Below are 22,010 nucleotides of genomic sequence, written 5' to 3'. Positions count from 1 at the left end.
ATACAGGTACACCTGGGCAGTACTGGCACAACTGGGAGCAAAGGACAGAGAGGAGGCTGCATATCCAGCCTTGGCTTCTCCTGTGCCTGCAGCTTAGGTGCTTCACCAACCCAATCTCTTGAAGAAGGAATGGCTTTTGCATTGAAGAAGCCCTGATTGCGATCCACCGCACACAGTTTTGACACTGTGCACTTTAAAGGGAACATTTTAGAAGTTAACCTCTCTGGCAGTTCTCTGCTGTGAGGGGTTGAGTTCTATGAAGCCAGCACTGTAAAATGGAGCAACTTTGGGTTGGTGCAGTACCTAAGTAATCCCAAGAGCACTCTGCAAAGTGGCAAACTACATACGAATACAGCGTGTGCGTAGGCAGGAGATAACAAGGAGCTGAGGAGAAGAACAGTTTTGCTGGGGAGGAGGTGGAATGAAGTGGGAGTGGGGCTCTCAGCCCCAGTGCTGAGCCTCTGCAGTACCTTTAGCTGCTGCATGGCCAGGCAGGAATGAAGAGGTGCCAAGGGGGCAGCTGGTGCAGGCTGGATGAAGGCAGAGGAGCCACAAGCAGGACAGGAGTGTTTTGCAGGACAAACCTGATTTTGTGTTGGTCTCTGGGCATTTTATTTCCCTTCATGTCTCTGCCATACCAGTTCACAAGACATGACTGGCAGCTTTGCCTTGCAATTTATTTGATCACGGTAATTTTTTTGACAGGCTTCCTTGTGATTTTTTAATATATCAAATAGAGTTTAATAATAGCCTGCTATTAAGTCCTTTTGTTTCTCCCTTGGGATTTGCTTATGACTGTTGCCTCTCTTACCTATTTGAAGCTCTGAATCTCTTTTCCAACTGTGAAGAACTTAGCAGTGTGAGTGCATGCATAATATGTAAAAACATTTTGCAGAATTGTTGTTATGCTTAGGAATTAATAAATGCCAGTATTGGCATTTATTGGCATAAATCAGGATTGCCTGATTTGCAGGGGTATTTCTACTAAGTTCAGCAGGATGGGGTGGGTGCAAGGTGGTCTCCACAAGGATTTTATTTTATGTTTAAATTGAAATTTTGTTTCCACTCATCTTTTGAAAATGAATTTTATCATTGACTCCAGGATCAAGTGACCTCTGAAAAGAAGAACCTCAGTGAGAGTAAAAGTGAACAAAATAAAGTAATTTCTGCAGTATTTATAATGGCTTTGAATTATCAAAGACAGTAAAAGGAAAGTGGCTACATACATTTAATCAAAGTAGGGTAAGCATGTCTAAATGGCACCTAATGGTACATGATTATGTTCTGTAATGGGGGAACCAAAATCCTCTTGTTTTCCTTATTCCCCTGACACTGTTGGTCTGTATCTTCACTGTTTACTATTTCCACACATGGCAGGCCCACCTGTTTTTTTCTGCTCTTTTGCTTTTACTGGTATTTTTCAAGAAACTCAGAAGTACTTGTCTTCTACTCATTCCCTTTGTATGCCGTGTTGAAATGGGGATGGCACAAAGCCTAATTTCACCCATCAGTATTCAAGTGCACAGAGAGAGACTCAGACCTTTCCTTCTCTCTTCTCATCTGCTTGCTACCACGCTGGTTGTTTAGCTCCTGTGTGATCACTCAGATTTCTCCCCTTTCTCCTCTCCAACTCCAACTTTTCTGTGGAAAAGATATGTGCCAGATACAGCTACATTTTGCCGAATTTGGAGTCAGAGCTCACAGGTGGATGAGTATGGTACTAATCCCTGGCTTGTGCTAATCCCTGATGGTGTTTGCAGCAGTGTGAGGGTAATGTAACAAACACTGTTGAGCCCTGCATGCCAGCAACAGACACAGATTTGCAGTTGTGGTCTACTTGTGGGAGAAAGACATAGCAGTAACGGGATGACTGCTGGTAGGAGCTGTACCAATTCAACCCTCTGCCTATGTGTTGGAAGGATAGAGGAAAAGATAGCTAAGTGTGTCCATCCACATCAACAATAATATAGAAGTGAACTGACAGTGATTTGCAGAGTAATCGCTCCTCTGTAGAACGCTTAGACATGCAGAAGTTCCAGGTTCCAGCAACTGTCCCCAAAGCTAGTCAGTTCAGAAGAAGATGATTTTATGGCTTGATCTTACCACTGGAAAATATATGGACTGAACAAATTTCCTGATTTAAACCTTTATTAAATGGGGAATTTCCCAGGATGTTATGCAGTCAAGGATTATTCCTTTGTCTGCAGTGTGAAATTCCTTTAGTCTTTTCACATTTTCTCTTTTGTCTCTTTTTTCCTCCTTGTTTGCAATGACATTTGTTATGACCATTGGAAGGAAATGTTATTCTGCTTAGCTAATATTTTGGTTCCTCTTGCATAGTTAGAGGACTTTAGTGGAAGGCTGCCTTGAGGTCACACACCGCAGCTGTATGGTGGTGACAGCTAGACAAGAACTTCCATATGTGCTGAAGAGCATGGCTCAGGAGTTCCACTCGCAGTGAAGGAGACAAATTGTACATTTCAAAAAGACTGGTAAAATAACTTTCAAGGAAGAAAATTCCATCATAGAATGGTTTGGGTTGGACACAACTGTAAAGATCATCCCATTCCAACTCCCCTTCCATGAGCAGTGACACCTTCCACTAGACCAGGTTGCTCAAGCACTGTCGGACCTAGCCTTGAACACTTCCAGAGATGGGGAGTCCACAACTTCTCTGGGCAGCCTGTTCCACTGTCTAGATCTTATGTTTTCCTAAGTTTCCTCACAGGCTTTCTGAAAGAAACAAAACCAGCAGAAAGCTCCAAATCCAAGTTAATTTTGAACTAAAAGCTACAAACTTATCAGAACCCTTAGGCTATTTCAGGGAATGCTGCATTAGGTGTAGTTATATAGCATTTTCCCAGAGCACTGATAAGTAATTGCTGATGCAAAAACAGGGAAGTTAATAGAAAGTGACACATGTATTTTGTAACCAATAGAAATATGACGTAAAGAAGAAAAAGTACTGTTCCCTTAGTGAAAAGATACGGAAAGAAACTTTAATCCCCTCCTACACATCATGTCCCGTTCTGTTCCCCAATGGAATGAAGACAAGAGGAGAAGAGGGATCAGAATCTATTTATAATTTTGGCACCAGGGATAAAAATAAATGGCAGAAAGTCTGTGGAAGTTCTTTGTAACTTTCTGAATTTTTAAGTATGAATAGAGTGTATGGAGAAACTAGTATGCACCCTTTTTCTTTCCACTACTTTGTCATTGCCTCTGAATTTTTGTGTTTCAAGTGCCTGCTTATTGCAGGAACCAGGGGCCTGAATCACTCCAGGCAGCCCACAGGTCTGGTGACTTCATTTCCTGGGTTATATAAAATCCAAACTTCCTAACAAATTGTCTGCAGGAAGTGTTTACCACATTGATATAGAACAATTAGAGTGCACTGAAACCTGGCCAGGTTGAAAAAAACAATTGCATGAAATATTGACATTATTTATAAAGACCTTTAAACATGGCAGAGGGGTTTCCAGCCAGTGAGCCATCAACCAACTTACCTACCTGAGTTCTGGAGCAGAAGTATTTAGTTAGCTGTCAGGGTTAGGTTTAGTGTGAAGGGTGGAGATCTGTGTGGAAAAAAATGCAATTAAGGTCTTATGTCTAATGCCATTCTCTCTAATAAATAGCTCACCTGTGTAGAACAAGAGATCTTACATTAATATTTATTAGCATGGTTATTCGGTATGCCTGCTAAGGTGCCTTGAGTTATTCTGGGTTTAAATAGTCCAATTTAAAACTGACTATGTTGGTTTATGTGGGGAGATGGCCTCCTACTGCAAAAACTTGCTCCTGCTCTGAGTTGTTTGGAGCCATGAAGAATGAGGGTTCTCTGCACTGGCATGGTGATGCTGCAGAAAACCAGGGTGACAGAAAGAAGAACCACCCATTAATGTCTCACTCCACAGAGTTGCAAGTTAGGCAAGAATTTCCCCATCCTGTGTAGTCTACAGGCTCTTGGGTATCTCTTTCACACCAAAAGTGCAACTTTTCTCTGACAAGTAATTCTTTATAATACCAAGCAGCAAGAAAACAAAGAAACAGAAAAACTGTTGACAATATGCCACTTTCAAACTAATGATTTTGCTTAGACCCCAACAAAGACAAACAAGTTCTTATGGAGCTGTTATTATTGGCTTCTTATGGAAGCCAAGTTTGGTAAACCTTGATTCTCTGACCAAGTTCTGTTGGTTTTATGGTTTGTAAATTTTCATCAGGATGGCAGGCTTCTGTTCATTTAATATTTCAAATTATACCTATCAAAAGAATTTTTATTGACGTGTGTAAACAGAACCTTGGCCTGGAGTTTGAAAAGAAGAAGGATGCAGCTGCTGTGATGTGCTGTCCAGCATTACCTTTATGCAGAAGATGAAGCAGCAGAGAAATTGGGAAAAGTACATCTTCACATTCAGCTGGAAATGTGGAAATGCAGAAAGCAAGTCAGCAAGCTACGTAAGTGAACTGGTATTTGGCTGTTTCAGCATAACTTTAAGTAAGATCTGAAACAGATATTGCTTTGACTGCTATTTTGCATGCAGCAATGGAAATTTGTTCTCTGAATTGGGACTATCTCAGGGGTTCTTGCTTGGAGGTGAAGAATGCTCACCTCTAGGGAGTCCCTAATGTAACTTTATTCCTTAGATTCTGAAGTCAGAGTCCTTGGTGGCACGTAGGACTTACTAAAATTCAGCCACTAAGGGGATTGGTGTTACACACCAGTGCTGGCCAAGGATTAAATTTCCCAAATGAGCCACTTCAGTGGTGCACAACTTCTTTGTGCCACATGTTTTCTGTTATGGAAATTCCCTGTTAGGACTATTTGTCAGAAAGCTAATTGTTTAACATTTGGGTTTTTTGCTTTTAGTTGATAGCATTCAGATCTCTTGCTATGAAATTTGAGCTTTCTTTAGTTTTCCAAGAAAGCCTTGCTTCTGCTGAGTATCTGGCTAATTTCTTGCCTAACTTCAGTGACATGTTTGGCTATTGTAGGGTCTTTAATGTATTATCTTTGTAGAATGCTATAGTAGTGCAGTCTGCAAATTTCTCATTTAAAGCAGCACTCTTTTTTTAAGACCATTGATACTGGTATAAAATGTCTTTCTCACTTTAAGCTTTCTCATCTGGGAAAGGATTGTGATATTTCATTATTCTAACAAAATACTGAAACCTCATGACAGCAGGACTTGTATGGCTCTTAAATATCATGCTACACTTAATTCTGTGTCAGGACTCCTAAAAAGAAATACAGTAGTTTCACGAATACAAGCCGCACGGATTATAAGCCGCACCCCCGGTGCCTCGACAATGTTGCTGTCTTTGTCAATAGATAAGCCGCACCCCGAATATTAGCCGCACTTTCGTTCGTCGCGAGAATCCGTGCGCAGCTTTCACAAATTGGCCAATTAGTAACAGGATCGCGGCATAGCGGGCTTTACTGGCTCGGGGCGGGGCCAGGAAGGCTCGGCCCGCTCATGGTTGCCGACGGGGCCGGGTGGCCCAGCTCAGCGCCACGGCTCGGCGGGGCTGGCCGGCTGGTGCTGCCGCCGCCGCCGGGCTCGCTGGCCCCCCTCTCCCGTCAGCACCGCCCCGCTGCCGCATTCGCTCGCCCGGCTGGCAGGGCTGCCGCCGCCGGGCTCGCCGCCCGCCCCGCTGCCGCTTTCGCTCGCCCTGCGCCGCGCCTCGCGAGCGCCGCGCCTCGCGAGCGCCGCGCCCGCCCCGCGGCGCTTTCGCTCGCGGCGGCGCTTCGCTCGCGGCGGCGGCGCTTCCGCTCGCGGCGGCGGCGCTTCGCTCGCGCCGCTTTCGCTCGCCCCGCCGGCAGGGCTGCCGCCGCCGCCACCAGGCTCGCCGGCCGCCCCCTCCCGTCTGCACCGCCGCCGCGTTTCCTCGCCCTGGCCGGCACTGCAGGCCCCCGCACCGCCGGGCTCCCCCACGCTGCTGGCCCCGATTCTGCTGGGCTTCCCCCGCTGCCAGGCAGCCCCACCCGCCGGCCTTCCTGCTTCTGCCATGCTCCCCTGCACTGCTAGCCCCAGTTCTCCCGGGCTCCCCCGCCATGCTGGCTCAGGCTCTGCCGCCCTCCCTGCCCCGCCCTGCTGGCTCAGGCTCAGCCGCCCGCCCCCCACACTGCTGGCCCCGCCTCTGCCAGGCTTTCCCACCTCTGCCGGGGCCGGCCGGGCTCCAGCTTGGCTCGGGGCTGCCGCGGGCTCTCACTTCCGTGTTGGCAGCTTTTAGAATTTTGTTAATAGATTAGCCGCCCCGGAATATTAGCCGCACTTCCGGGTTTCCACCAAAATTTTGGTCAAATTGGTGCGGCTTGTATTCGTGAAATTACTGTAGTATGATTTTCAGAGATGGGGAGCAAATACAGCTGTAATGAAACCTAGGGCATCACTCTGTGTACATTAAAGTGCTTAACTATATTGACTACAGGAATCAGGATCTCATGAAGGATTATTACTATGTGCTGAAACTGTCAGTATTTAAACTTGAATGTAACTTTAAACTTGAATGTAACCAAATATAGGGCTAGGGACCTAAGCTTTTATATCTGAATTTAGAGAGAGTTTGACATTTACAAAATTATGAGCTTTTATTTTGTTGCAGTTTTGGCAGACCCAAAGCATCTCAGAGGGGGCATCTACAATTACTAAATACTTTTAAGCTTTTGGCCTTGGAATTTAGACTCTGCTACCCATTTTCTCTTTGCTGGGATGCAGCCACTTACGGCACAAGTTTTAAAGATTCAAACAGAGATATCTTCTTTAATTAATTTCATAATTCATTTTGGTATCTAAATCAATGTACTCCAAATTTATGTTGAAATTTATAAAGAGAGCATGCTCTTAACATATGTTTCAGGTTAGATAATGAAAAGGCCTTTTTGCAGTTTGACTCAGCTTTAAGTTGTATTGCAGGCCTTGACTATGCATGAAGACATACATGTAGGCTCTTGATGTAACTGTACAAATTATATGCCTTTGATGCATCATTTATTGCATGAATCAACCTTTAGTGCTATTAAACTGCTTGTGGGGAATTTTTAAAAGACTGCTTGAGCCCTCTGAGATTTCATTCTCTCTTTTCTCCAAGTCTGCCTGTTATCATTTTAAAACAAACATCTTCCCTACATCCCTCACCCCCAATCCATCCCGAAGAAAAAAACTGTCAGCTTTGGAAATGTGGTAAATATGGGGAGAGTAAATAGGTTTTTTTGGTTTTTGTTTTTTTTTTTTAATAACCTTGTCATTGGGAAGGAAGATCAGAATGATGATAATCAGAAGTGTCTGGAAAATGCATATTATAAAGAGCATAATAGAAAATAGAGCATGTATGTTTCTCCTCTTAAAATAATAAAACGAAAAATAATTCTTGGTGGGAACATAATAGAAGCAAAGGTGATTGTTTACAATGTAGTAATAAAGCCAGGAAGGGTGTTTTCAGCTCTGCCTGCTCTGCTGCCTGGCTTTTGAGCTATCATGGCAGAGTATATGTGAGAAATTGCCATCATTATAGTGAATCTGGAAAAGTTAGATGCAATTCTCTCCCTGGGCTTATTGTGCCCAGAGAGCTGGGCAGTCCTTAGGTCTCTGGAAATCTATAGCCAGGGTAGGGTGTGGTTTGGTGTTTATCTCATAGATGTGTCACTGAGCTGCTGTGTCTGATCCCTTGAAGTGGTTTCTCCAATGTGCTGTTCTGGCCTTGCCTTTCCTGTCCTGGTAAGGCTTGAGGCACTGATGCAGAACCAGCTCTCACCTCATATTGCCCAGGCATTCCCCTTAAGCTGGAAAAAGACTTCCATTCCTAGACTGGGTAGTTCAGTGTTTGTTGTGTGATGCTTCATATGGGCTGTGTAGCATTCACAGGGTGTGAGCTGATTCACCAACTACATGTTAGCATGCGTGTGCATATTTATGTTGCAGGTACTTCCTGCAAGTATGCCTGTCTGTGAGGCCCCTGGTCACTCAGCAGCTTTCTTACAAGACACTGCTGCTAGCAACAGATGGAAAGGCCTGGATGTTGGGAATTGTGAGAGTCTGGCTAAGATGCAGGGACACAGGGTGAATAAGAAACAATAGTGTGTGGGGGCAAATGAATGCCAGCAGTATTTTACAAGTACATGTCTTTGTTGTCTTTACTCGGCTGCAGAAGTCACAACCATCAGTGTCAATGAAACAGTCCTGTAGAATAGAGGCCATCACCTTTTGTCAGCCCTGTAGCAGAGTGGTGCTCTCATTACCTGTGTCTGAGGGAGCAGTCTGAGGGAAAGGTCCTGTCTGGCTCTGAACATCTGCAGAATTAGAGCTCTGCATCTTGGCACTGGTGGGAAGGAAATCTGGCCTTCAGGCAGTACTCTGTAAAATGCAAGCAGGTTATCCTTTTATTTTCTTTTAGTGGCCAAGATGAAATGCTTTTTTGACCCAATCATTAAAAAATTGTGTGTTTCCATTTCTATCTGTGAAACTCGACTGCAAAATAATTTGTTTATCGCATTACTTGTGAATACGTATGTCTTCAGTGTGGTACAAGACAGAGCAACTCTGCCTGTCTTTTGAAGAATTCAGATAGGACTAGGGCTTCAGGAAGAGTAAAATTTGCCTTCAGTTTGGTGGAGCAGTGCTAGACAACATGAATTATATCTTTCTTGTTCTATAGCTACTAATATACATGCTGTATGCTTCAGTTTGTGCCTCCCTTAGCATGACTTACCAAAATTAGAATGGTATAAAGAAATAAAAAAACATTTTTAAAAAAATGTAGCAGAGCAGAATAATTTTCTCTGTATACCAAAAGTATTTAATCCAAAAATCATAAAAGCTCTCATTCCTGAGACTGAAAACAAGGGCATTAACTGAGTCGTGGTACAAAATCTCTCTTTGAAAATGTCTTAAAAATGCCAAATATCAGTTTGCGCTCTGAGATAAACATCCTTTTTCAGCAGACTTGCGGAAACTGGCAAGGGTATGTAGTTTCAATACACCTGATGGCACACACGACTACCTACATTGCCCATTCACCTCTTTGATGTCACTTACAGGTTCTGAAGCAGTCAGGACTTACCTGTTCTGTTAATTTTTTTGTGTGATATAAGGGAAATAAATTCTGGTTTATATTTCTGCCCAATTAGTATAAAATGCAGAGTGAGAAGTGCCTGGATGCTGCAGAGATAAGTCCAGGTAAATCCTCCAGTAAATTCTGTGGGCTACCCACCTAGCTTGCTGTTTTTAGAAAGAAGCGGGCCTGCTTTTGACAATGTATTTTCTGTGTGATGATGTTGTAGATAGGTAAAAGACAAACACATTTGTTTTGCCAATTGTGTTCAGCTTTACAAAAACAACATAGTTAAAATTGGGGTTGGGTGAGATTACGTAAACCATTTAACATGAAGATAACCTTTCTTGATAGTCTAATTTTCTAAGTGAAAGTAGCTGTGGGCGGATGCTGGGAGGTGCAGAGAAACAGGCAATGAAGGACACGCTGGGGAAAAAGTGTATCTATTTACCAAGGTCTCATCCCATGGGAATACAGACTGTCCTCCCAAGGTCTGTAGCTCTCCTGCATTTTCAGAGCAGTGATTGCCCCTGAGAGGAACATCCTGGGATTCCCCTCTGCAGTGCGCTGAAGTTGGGATTTTTAGCAATGTCACTGCTGCTTCCTGTTTATGAGAAATTTATAGTGGGAATAAGATTGTTTTGGATTACTACTCAAACAAAGTCAGAGTCCTGAGAGCCAGAACTGTGGCTATTTCTACTTCTTCAGTAATCCACCTCTCTTACTATAACTTAGCTTTCCCACCTTCCCTTTGGTGCCTTCTCCTGTCGGGAGCTAGATTTCTGTCCCATCAAAGAGTGGGGGACTTGGTAGGGGCAAATCCTCAATGTTACGCAACCCACCTTGTTGAATTTTTGTGACTGACAGCTGATGTGAACGTTTTTACTTCGGCTGTATAAAATAAACCTAGGTGGTTTCTCTCATCTGAGTAGGCTAAGCATCTCAATTACTGCCTGCAGGAGAAATCATTTAGTCTGGTGTCTTTCCTCAGTGCTTTCCACACTCTTCTTGTCCTTACTCTCAGGAATTGCATAGGCATCCTATCTCCATCTGTCAGTTCTGGCCTTAGATTCCTATGACCTTTACTACTTTTGGTCCTGTTGAGCTGTTTCACATCATTAGTGTTAAAAATTAGTTCCTGATCCTGATGGTCTTTCCCTTAGTGTTGGGTGGTGGTGGTCTCTGTCTTCTTATCAGTCACTGTTTGATAGGGTGAAGGATCACTAACCAAAGTGCTTGTTATGGAGAGAAAAATTAAGGATTGCATCTGCCAATGAAGGATATCATGCAGCTAGTAAAGATTTTCTTCTTATTCACTGAAATATCTACGTCTCTCTGCATCTTAAGCACAGGAATGGAATTAAGGGATAAAATATCCTCTTCATTATCATTAAGAACATTGCTTCATGGCCTCTTTTATAAACCAGTAACGGAGGGTAATGGAGCAGAAGGTTCTCTCTGAGATCTTAATTAATCCAAGCAGAGATGTGTGTCTGTGATGTGAGTTAGGATTAGGAATTAGTTCTAAAAACAAAGCAGCCTATGCAAAATTGATGAACACTGGCCTATAAAACAATTCAGTGAATGAGTTCCCATTTGTAATGTGGCATTCCTTGAAATAATTGGCCAACGCAGTCTTCATCAGACGAGGCAGTAAAGTCTGAATGAATAATTTTATCACTTTAAGTTAATTTATGATGGTGTGGAGAGGGTGACAGATATCTCTTTCACTGAGCCAGACCCTAGTATGTTACTGTGGCCTAATAAAAAGATGCTCTTTTTACTTTTTGAACTGCACCTTGAATACAGAGGCCTATGATCTGCTTGGGTGGTTCAGCCAATCTCTGGGGGAGGGAAGGTATCCAGGAAAAAAGTGTAAGAGTGTGTATGTGGGCATCAGAGAAGAGAGAGAGGTTGGAGGAATGACAGGCTTCCCTGTCAGAAAGTGAACTTCTTCCCTACGCACGCCTGCAGGAGTGGGTGTTGAGGGGAGGCTGACTGCCTGACTTGCTTCTGGAAATCTTCCATGTTTTCAGCAGAGTGAAAAGAACATTATTTTTATTGCTATTAAAAAGTGCTTCTGCACTTACAGTGTCTGTAAGTGAGTATTATAGTGCTGCTCAGTGGAAGGTTAGCTGAAAGTCACAGGATATGTTCAGTCTGATGCCTCGGGAGGTCTGAATCTGCATTGCATCTGTAATGGTCTCAAAACTGAGTACAAAGGATTAGGAGGTTCCCATGGTCAGTAATGGGGGGCCTTCACATGGGGCAGGGATGCTCTTTGGTAAGCTGTGGGAGGGGAAAGTGAAGGCCATGAGGATTATGAGCAAGGAAGGGCAAGAAAAAGCATGTAAGAAGACACAGCATTGTCCAGGGGAAAGAAAGGTGACTAATGCTCATTTCCAAAGCTCCAAGTATAGAGTGGCCTCCTGGGAGCAAGGCATTACATTGCTCTGAAAAGAAGTGTCCTTGTGTATGGGCTGGGGTATGTGGCACTGGGACTGAAGGACAATGGTGGTGACAAATGAAAGGTGGTGGCTCCTGTGTTTCTCGGGAAACTTCCTCAGTGAGAAGAAATTTTTGCAAGGAATGAATGCTGCCAAACTATTGATTTTTGTTTATTCTTTTTTTCACCTGTTGCTTTATTGTGTGGGGAGACTATGTTGTTATTGTTTGGGTAAGATGTCTCAGTGGAAAGAATTTGGGAAGATGAGAATGACAAGATGTTCAGTGGCCAGCTGCCCTTGTATGTAATAGGGGCACAGAAAGTTGCCTTGGATGAGCACTGTTGCTGTGGCACACTTGCTCTGCCCATCCTGGATGTTGCCCTGCTAGCCGGAGAAGTCAGCTGCCTCCCTTTGCTCCTCATGATAGCATGGCAAGCGTGATAAGTGTGGTACGGTCTGAGCAACAGGTCTGGTGTGTTGCATTGCCCTGCCCAAGCTGCAGGAATAAGGGCAGGGCTGATAAATAGGAGCTTTCAGACAGCCCCAACCACCTTCTACCTCCCCTCATTTCTTCACCCTTCTCCCTCCATCTCCACAGCTCACTCTTAACTAGCAACTGGTTAGTGAGAGGCGGGACTAAGCAGTTTGCTTGGGTGCTTTCTTGAGCCCACAGTGCCATGGGGTTGGAGTGTCTGGAGGTGGTTATTCTGACAAGGGTCTTGTTATTCTCATAGTTAGATTAAGTAGCCTTATGTGCTTCCTTTAGGCATTTTGTGTACCCCTCTCATCAGTATTACCATCCTGGCAGCATCAGCCAAACCAGGGTGTGCAAAGTGTGCTACAGAAAAATGAGCATTGTCGACAAGCCTTTTCCTTGCCAGCAACACTGAAGCAGAAGAGTATTCCCGGCAACTCTGTGTGCTGCAAATAGTTTTGTTACCAGCAATTAAGGATTGGACGTGATTTTAAAGAATTATATTGGCATCTGTTAAACTTAACCCTTTCAAATCAAGTCATTATTTGGAACAAATAATGTCCTCTGCAGTTAGTAAAACACAGAGGTTGAGAATGCCAGCCTTCTGTACCAAAGCAGAAGAAAATCAGTGAGAGGCATGAGTATGCCTCTGGTAGCAGCACTGTGTTACCTGAGGGGTCAAGGAGAAGTCACAAATCCTCTGCAGGGAATTTGTTGGCTTCCCATGGGAAATTCCCAATCTGGCAGGTCAGGTTTACCCTCATTCTTCACTTTTCTTAACATTCTCCCCTATTATGTCCTTTGAGAGTCAGAAATCCAGTCCTCCAAGATTATGGAATAGTTGCCTCAAAAGTATGGGGTGGTGCTCCCCACTCTACCTTCAGTCTTCTCTCTTTCTAGCTCATTAGGGAACCCTTGCCAAATAGGTCTCCCAAGAACTAGTTAGACAGGAATAGGTCTGCTGTGAATGTATCAGATTAACTCCATGTATTCTTTATATTGCTTGTGAGTAAATGATTGTGCTCTCTGGATACTTCATAAATTTGTCTAATTCTTCATGAAATCCTCACCAAAAAAACAAACAAACAAACAAACAAATGCATAAGAGAGTAGTCAAGGGCACAATTCCTCAGTGGAATAAAAAGAATGCAAAGTTTTTAGCCCAAGTTATTTTAGAGGGCTGACAAATCCAAAGAATATTTAGTAGCAGTTTTGAAAATGGAATCCATTGCTCTTTTCTGTTTATTTTGATTCCTTTCAACCATTTTTCTCTTTGTTTTCTTTTGTTTGTTTTTTTCTTAAATTTTATCAATTGCATACTCAAAATTCAGAGATGAGATTAAAGTGCAGGAAAAATTAGCTCCAGCTTTATTGAGAAATAACTCATACTCAGTGAGTGTCCAAAATGAAAAAAAAATTAGAGTACTCTTTGGGGACCTATACCCCTTGCTACCGTGGCTAATTACTGTTAAGTAAATACTAACACTTCAATAGTGTCCATACCTGAATTTTATGAGCACAAAAGAGCATAAGGCTAAAAGAAGCAGCAAAGTTTATTAAAGCAGAGTAGCATGGGAGAGTTCTGCACCTCATCTAGACATGTTCAGGGTGTGAGGGAAAGCTGGTGTCCCTGACATTTTTCCATCAGAGAAATGTGTCACCTAGAAAAAGTGCATGAAGGACAGCTTGTTTGATGCCTACCAAAATGTATCTATTCCTCTTTAAGGTTTGGAAGAGAACTGATGTCCTGGCTTGCCTCTGCCAGTGCTGTGGCAAGTGCTGTGAAGTAAGGGGTGTGGAGATGTTCCTTGTGAGCTCTGTGCCTGCACCCCAGTAGCTGCTTTGGAAGAATGTGGAGAGGAGGCACAGTTTAGATGAGATTTGTATGATTACAGCAGAGGGTAAGCATCCTGCTCCACCAGCCCTTCCATATTCCTGCCCCCCAAGCTCCTGCAGCATACTTCTGGTTTGCACATTATTCAGCACTGTATTTGTCTTCTTCCCTTTTTTTCTAACATAATTCATCTTGTTCCACAGAGCTGTGCAAGCCTAGCAGTAAATAAAGCAATGGTTTACTAATCAAAGCCCAAGACAAAAGTATTAGTGCTTAGAAGGCTGATGACTATAGGATCAAACTATGTGGTTATAGTCTTTGTTTAAAGTGAGGTGCCTACTTAGCTGTCTCAGTACATCTCACTCAAAGGCTGTGTTGCACACACTTGCTGCACACATCAGTGCGATGACCTGATCTCTTCCCACATCAGATGAATTCTTCAAAGTTTGGAGGAATTCAATTTCCTGTGCAATGTGGCTGGTCTTATTTTTAATAGCAGGCCAGGAACCAAGCACTTTGCCATGCTCCTCTCCAACAGTCTCTTGGTCATCTTCTTCCCAGCATGAGGGAAGGTTTTAGGAGAGAGCATTGGTAGCTCCATGCTGGACTCCTGCATGCATTTGTGCATACGCGTTGATTCCTTTACGCTTCTGGGGGCAAATGGCATAATTTCCATATACTCTTTGTGGGGTGAGAGGACAAGATAGCCAGAAAAGCTTCCCTGAGAGACATGACTGTTGCAATAGTTGAGACATGACTGTTGCACACTGATGGTGGGTAGCTCCTCTGAGGAAGAAATTATTGTCTGCCTCAGTCATGCCAAACATAGTTCCCCATTGCTGTGCTAGTGAGGAGGTACCTCACATTCTACTCCCTCCCACCTGGAAGGGCTGAGCCCTGGAAAGGTGAAATAAAGGTGGATTGTTTGTCTAAGGTGGCCATTGTGAGCACAGTTGGGACCCATCTAGTCGTTGTACCCTGTCAGAGCTGGTGTTGACTTCTGCTGCCAGCCCTTGTACCACTGCCATCCAGAAAACACGTATGGGAATATATGCAACATGAGTGGAAAGGAAGGTTTGCTGGATGTGGTGAGGGAAGAGCACGCAAAAAGCTTCTGTTTTAGAAAGGGATGTGTAGTTTAGATTCATGTGTTGCCAGTGGAGGTGAGAAAGGTCAATAGTTTGGCCTCTCGTGACCATCCGTAGTGACATGATAGAATCTGGCTAGAAATACACAGAAGAGCGTGATTGAAACCTGGAGTTGCTCAAAATGAACTGGAGCTCTAAGTACCATATCAGAACCTGCTGGGCACAGGAAAAGAGACCTGACTTTTGTAAGTAAATTTTTTAATTTATCTGTGTCTCTTTAGGAGAAACTGGAGTATCTAAGGGAGAAAATGTAAAGCCTCCTGAGAACATGAAGTTCAAAAAATTACCAGGACTAAAAGATACCAGTAAACATCTAAGGCTTTTTGAATTAATAGTGTGTAGTCACAAAAATTAATGAATTATGGGCTTCACCTGAATCCTGGTGAAGTCCAGAGGGGTCTCAGCATGCTTCTTCAGATGGAGGATGATGTCCCAAGTGATTAAGGAATAGACTTGCTGGTTTCTTTAAAGAATCAGACAGCTTTATGAATAACTGTTGTATTTTAGCCATTATAACTAGCTGTTTGTGATGAGGGGAAGTTGTTGTTGTTGTAGTGCCTGTTATCGACTGCTTGCTGAGTCACTTAGAGCATAATTAGAGAGATGAAAGGCCACTGTAGGGTCCTGAAGAACCAGTTCCTTGCCAAGTGCCTCTATCTTTTTAGACCTTTTTAGTGTACCTCTTTGATAAAAACTTGGAAAGCAAATACAGAGCTACTAGGCAAGGAGCCTATTCTGAACTGATTGAGGTAAGATTTGGAAGTGCAGGTACCTGCTATTCCAAATAAGGGGAATGCTCTGAAGCCACAGAATAAACAAATGATGGCTGGCAGCAACTCAAAGCAGACAAAAGTTAAGAGGGAACTCATAATTAGCAGAAGCTGCTACTTGAACCAAGAGCATTGTAAGAATTTGAAGGATTTCTAAGAGGGAGAAGAAAGTAAATTAGGAACTGGTTCTCTGAGCATGAAGAACACCGGAGATACAGAGAGAAGTAGGAGATTCCATATTAGCTGAAAACCCTACCAATATCGAAGGATTTCCATGGATTCTCATAGATTTCCTTCTTTCAAATGCAGTTTCTTATGACTAACCTGATGGGGGTATTTAGGGACACCACAATAGCCATTGGAGTTGCTAGGATACTCAGTTATATTAAAGAGGGGATTAAAATTCAACTAGAAGGTGTAAACCTACATGGCATAGAATTGAGGGCAGGCAGGAATATCATGTGAAAGGTTGCCATCTCTTCAGTGGCAGCAGTCGGAAAAGATGTGATAAAAGCGGTCACAGGAGGAGGCAGGATCAGTGTGTAAGAGATTTTAAAGCAAGGTTATAGGAGACAGGCCTGAGGCTTTCTGAACTGTGAAGGAGATCACATCTAAAAATATTTTTAAAACCCCAAAACCTGTGAAGGGAATAGTGAAACATTTTCATTTCCTTCCTGGTTTTCTTTTTGAATGAAGCCCCTTTAGACTCCTTAATGTAAAGCTAGTATAATAAATGTAGAGCTGATCAAAGGGTGTACTTCCTTTTCCAACACCTTGTCAGCTGCTGCAGCCTGCACTTGCAAGAGGTGGAGGCACTTGAAATAAACGCTGTGGACTTACCAGTGAAAGACTTTGCAATTTTGCAGCACAATGCAGCATTTGTGTCATAGTACCTGAAGGAATAAGCCATGGGATTGCTCACAAGCAGGTGTTGGGAAGGAGCTTCCTGTAGAGCTCGTGCAGAGCCGTGCACAATTAGCCAGCTACTTACCTCTTCCCGTTTGTCAGTCCAGGTCACACGCATCATTTCTCTCGCACTTTTAGAGATAGCTACGGCGGGGCTGGCACGGCAGCCCCAGTGGACCACTTGTCTAATCTGCTGTGGCAGTTTGCCTTCTATGTAGGCCACGGCAGAACAAACTAAACTTTCAGTGTTTTCATTTTCTTCTGCTAATGGCTTTCTTCTTTAGTTCTGCTTTTCATTTGTATCAGCATTCATTTTTTTTAACTACATGGCTCTGTCCCTCACCTTTGGCCTTGCAGAGAATCCAGTAACTGTTTTCCTGCAAATGGCAAGTGCATTTTCAAGGCCTAGGCTTTAAATGGTTGTTCTGGCAGAAAAAAAAAAAAAAAATTCCTCTCACGCCCTTGACATGAAAATAACAATGTGAACAATGGGAGCTGGCCGGAGCCAGCCTGACGCTGGAGTGCGCCGTGTGGAAGGAGGCTGAAGAGGGAAAAAAAAGCCTCTACATGCCGTGGAGGGAGGATGTTCAGCAGACTATTTGCATCAGAGTTTGAGAACCCACACAATAAAAATGAAAGTGCAGAGTGCAGGCCAGCTGCCTGAGATAAGATCACATTGTTGGAAAGGGGAGAAACGTACTGTCTCCACACTAGCTGGGCAGGCAGCAAAAGTACTCTGCAAAACAAGTGGTGAGATCAGACGTGCAGCCGCTCTTCCTTGGTTGCTGACGTATCGAGTGATCTTGATTGATTTTTGTGTGTCACGGTATGCCACAGCCAACCTGGGAGAATTAAGCAGATGGTATAGTGTGCAGGGGAATTGTGTGGAGCGTGGATATGGAGGGCAGCTAAAATCAATCATTTTTAACAAGTAAATGCAACTTTGTGCAGTTCCCCAGCAGTGGTAGGGCCGTAACTGATGCGATGGCTTTATTGCAGCTGTTTGTGGGTGCGTTTGGCCTCAAACAGGGAGGAAAGAAGGCTCTGCTGTGGCTCGAACAGAGCTCTCATTTGTTCTCTGCACAGCTCTGGGATTCGGTTCCTCGCATCTGTGGCAAATCATCTTATTTACCACCTCCAGTGACCAATTCAGATGTCAACAGAAATGTCAGTTTTAGAAACTCACAGATGCTATTGGGGTACTGAACTAGCTGGATTTTTTAATCGTATATTTAACATACACTCTGATAAGACTACAGAGTTGGGTTTGAACTCTCCTAATTTTTAACTCCAGAATTTTCTTAATGAATTTTTTTTTTTTAATTGTATCCCCCCTAAATTACCTTTAAAATTCTCATTTGCCTTCCTGAAGCATTACAAAAGATTGTGGAGCTGTACTCTGTTTTCATTTAGTCTGAGCTCTGTTCATCATCTTGTGTTGCTGGCTAGTATTGCTGGTTTGACTTTATGCTCTGTCTGCTCCTACTTCCTACTACACTACTTTTATACTCAGTGATAAAAAAGTGATTGCCTGTGTGATTGCCAGGTGAACATGAAAGGTTTTAGCAGTGCCTGCCAGCCATTTTGCTCCACCCTCGTGTGGGCAGGTGCTAGCATGTAACAGTGCTTTCAGCTCCAGTGCTCTCACCTGCTTTGTCCTCTAGGGCTCTTTCTCTCTTGCTATGGATCTGCAACCTCTTAAAACCATTAGGAAGAGATTTTAGGATTATTTTTTTGAATACCACAACACTGGCGTTATGTCTCTTCCAATGTAAAGCGTGGACAACAACTTCATTTTACTGCCTTCTTCATGAATGCCCCTGGGCACAAAAAATGCCTGATGTGGGAAAACTCGGTCCTAAAGAGGGGCAACTGGAGAAACTTCACTGCAGAGCATGGTGCTGCGTAGCTGATGAGTGCCAGAAAAAGGCTGCTAAGCTAGCCTGCAAACAAGTGATTCTTCTGCACCTTTTCTGACCACTATAATACTGTGCCAGAACACAATACCTTTGTCTGCTCCCTGTGGTCATCGTGAACCTGGGCTCCCCAAATGTGCATAGCTAGAGATAAATTTTACACAGTCCAGCATGGCTCCATCAGGTGAGCTGGCTCAGTCTTTCTCTGTGTGTGTAAATATTTCCAGTGTTCCAAGTGAAAAGGTCCCATTTTAGCAGTTTTTTTCTCTGGCCATCCAAGATATTGGCAGGACTGGCACTGCAGTTTAGAAGAACCATAGGCACTGGTGGTGATTGGATGGAGCTGTAGAGGTTTGTGTATGTATTGGGTCAGGATTATCACAGGAACTGTATGTGTGGATTCAAAATCTTTAGCAGAACAGCTTAAAAATTACTTTCCTGTGCCCGGAATTAAATGCAGGATGCATTTGTCTGTGTGGAGATGCTAGTCCTGTGCTCATGGTTCATTTGATTATAATTATTTTTTACATTTTTGTGCACTGTTGAGCTATTATTGATGCACATATACAAGTCAATATCTGTGAGTCCTGGCCTACTGAGCAAGCCAGCAAGTAGGCTGACTAGAAGAAAGACCATGGAGCTTCAGATTGCTACTCAGTCAGTGCAAAAATGTGAGCAACTGGCTTAGCCTTTCAGTGTCTTTATGATTCCTTCTCTTTAAAACAGTCTGCAGAAGTTGCTTCTGGAAGGAGCTTTATTTTTTTGGATAAAGGTGTTGTAGAAGGAAAGAGTACCTCTTCAGATTGCTGTGCCCCCCACTCTGCCGGGTCAGCCTTTGCTCATCAGCCTGTTGCTCTTCCTCAGTTATGTCGATGTTAGGGACAAAAAGAGCTCTGACTAACCACTCAGTGGGTAACGGGTGGCCTGCAGATTAATTAGGGTGTTTGCTCCCTCGGTTTACTGACACTTGAACTTAAGTAGGTACATCCCGTAGAAGAACATTACTGTAACTCTGTTTCCTGGTATTTTAGAAAGTATAACCTTGCTCGCCCAGCTGCATCTCTAGAAATTTTCTGGGTTTGTTTTTGAATTCTAACTCTTGTTTGTTTCTTTTTCTAAGTGGGTTTTCATATAACAAAGTGTATCTATATATAGACTTTTCTGAACCATGCACAGTTGTACGGAAAAGAGTCTCCACTATTCTCTAGGATTATCTTAAAGAAAATAGTAGAAACATGCAAAAGAAACTACAAGGTACTATAAGTTCTCAGTAAAGTCTGTTCAACACTTTTTCTCCCTCCTAAAAAGAGACTTTTCCATAATTTTTTCCATATATACATGGATTTATTTTTAATTATTGTTTTTATTAGAAGAATTGTGTTTTAAGAATTACTCAATCTGCTAAACAAAGAACCAATGTCTGAATTGTCATTTAAATGTAGTTTTTAGGTTGAAAACCCTTCTGGCATGGGATGCTTGTAGCCTAAATTGTTTCTGCTATATAAGGAAATGGATTTTATTTAACTTTCTCAACCAAGTCTGTGTGCACAAGAGAGAAGCATCCAAATTCAGACTAAGAATAGAAATTTTCTAACTGCATTAGTGAGTTTCTGCTATGGCCCTGTAACTAGTAGTCAACAGTTTATACGATTACTCATCTCTGATTTCATAAAAGCTAGAGGTTACAGATGTGTTTTCTTAGTAATTTTAATGTATTGGGTTTTTTTTTTTTTTTTTTTTTTTTTTTTTTTTTTTTGGCAAAGTCCCTGTTGGCAGCTTTTTGGATGTGGGCTTTGCTCTGCCTTCCCTGTAGTTGTTCCTCCCACTGTGTTGTCTCTGAGCTTGGGTGGTGAAGGCAAAGGTAAGGTTCTTGTGTCAGAATCCCAGGACTCCTGAAATCCCAGTCTTTGCCTTACCATCCCGTGTGTTCTGAGGTGGACAGCAGTCTAGTTGCTAAAGACCAAGCTGCCAGGTAACACACAGAGCTCAAAGTCCTGATTCTTCATATGTGGGCTGTGCTGGGGTCTGTGCACACTCATGCAAAAATCAGCTCAAGAGCTTCCTGGTGCAAGCAGATATGCCAAATAGTGGGATTCAGTCTCCTGAGATCAGTTCCTCTGCTGCCAAGGGGGTAGCTGGTGGCTTCTGCATCATCTCTGACTAAAGGGGATGCAAGGTGCAATGGAGTGGGAGTGGGCAGGCTGGGTCTGGCCCTCTGGTTTCAGCAGCTGCCTGGCTGGGATGCCAGTTGATTTTCTGGGCTGAGTGACCCTTAGCCACCTTCCCTCAGGGCTGTATCCACAGAAGGGGTGATACTGCTACCAGGTACTTATTGATGCCATATTTTGGTTATGAGTGTTTCACTGGTGCTTAAAAGCAAAGATCTGCTTCAGGGAAAGGAAACCAATCATGCCCCATATTGACCCACACATTACATCTTCCTGGTCCACAAAAGTGAGTTTGTAACTCCTCTTTCCCTGCACACCCTCCCTCTCTGCTGACTGTGAAAGACCAAGGCAGCAGAAACTGCTTTGGTGGCCCAAGGCATGGTACAGAGGTGTGGTGCCACGTCCAGCTGCCTGCAAGCCAAGTCCTGCCTGTAGGAGCCCACCAAACCTCTTCTCACTTGGTAATGAAGCACAAGAATTTGTTTCACACATCTGCTGAGATGTATTTCTTGTACTTGCAAAGCTTCGCATTGATTCCTCTCTCTGAGATCTGATTTTGCTTTTCACTGTAAATTGTCACTGAGTCCCTTGGTATTGGGGGATTTAAATGGTTTCAACCCAGCAACAGGAGACTCGGGAATGTGATGTGATGGTTGGGCCCATGTGCAGTTCTTTACAGCAGATATTGCCATTATGCATAAAGGATACTTAACACCCCAAAAGAGCTAAAAATGCTATAAATTTTACATCCACCTCTCCCCCAATAATGTCTGGCTCTGCCTGTCCTGTAGACCACTGGACAGCTAAATTTGGTAAGGAAGTACCAGGATATGAGCAAGTAGGATCAAAATGGGCACCCCACACTGCTGTTGGCTTTGTGCACTGTGGTCTGGATTTCCCCAAGAACACAGCTGCCCTTCCCTGAAGCTGTAATGAGGCCATTTGGGGTGAACATCAGTGACAGTGGCGTGCTGTGGTGTGCTCCCCATGATGAGAGTGAGCTGCAGAGCCTCCCTGGCCTCCATAGAATAGTTAGAGTTAGAAGGGACTTTTTAAAGGTCATCTAGTCCCACCCCACCTCCAGTGAGCCTAAGTAAGGATGCACACAGCCCCATCCAGCCTGACCTTGAATATTTCTAGGGATTCCTGTCCCTGTAGTTGTCTCCTGGCCATTGCACATTGTCAGTGAGACTGCAGTTGCTTTGGACAGAGAGCAGGAAGCTCTCATCTAATCCAGCCCTGCAAACCCCAAGCTACATCACTGGCATGGGATAGCCTAGAAACCCTCCTTACCA

The 22,010-nt window shown here is 43.5% G+C and overlaps 1 protein-coding gene across 2 annotated transcripts in view; it reads left to right on the top strand.

Moving 5' to 3' along the window:
• The window catches only part of PDE10A (phosphodiesterase 10A), a 352,930-nt gene that overhangs the window by 115,268 nt on the left and 215,652 nt on the right, over positions 1-22,010 (top strand). Inside the window, exon 2 of one of the 2 annotated variants that reach the window (XM_033055156.2) lies at positions 4,298-4,458. The exons of the other annotated variant lie outside the window; for it this stretch is intronic. Within the exon in view, the coding sequence (XP_032911047.1) occupies positions 4,425-4,458 (34 nt within the window). The 5' untranslated portion in view covers positions 4,298-4,424. The remainder of the gene's footprint in view (positions 1-4,297; positions 4,459-22,010) is intronic. 2 annotated transcript variants of the gene reach the window in all.

The sequence above is a fragment of the Catharus ustulatus genome, chromosome 3, assembly GCF_009819885.2.
Source record: "Catharus ustulatus isolate bCatUst1 chromosome 3, bCatUst1.pri.v2, whole genome shotgun sequence".
Classification (NCBI taxonomy): domain Eukaryota; kingdom Metazoa; phylum Chordata; class Aves; order Passeriformes; family Turdidae; genus Catharus; species Catharus ustulatus.
The sequence above is the reverse complement of the archived record's forward strand: the minus strand, read 5'-3'. Positions and strand labels throughout refer to the sequence as shown.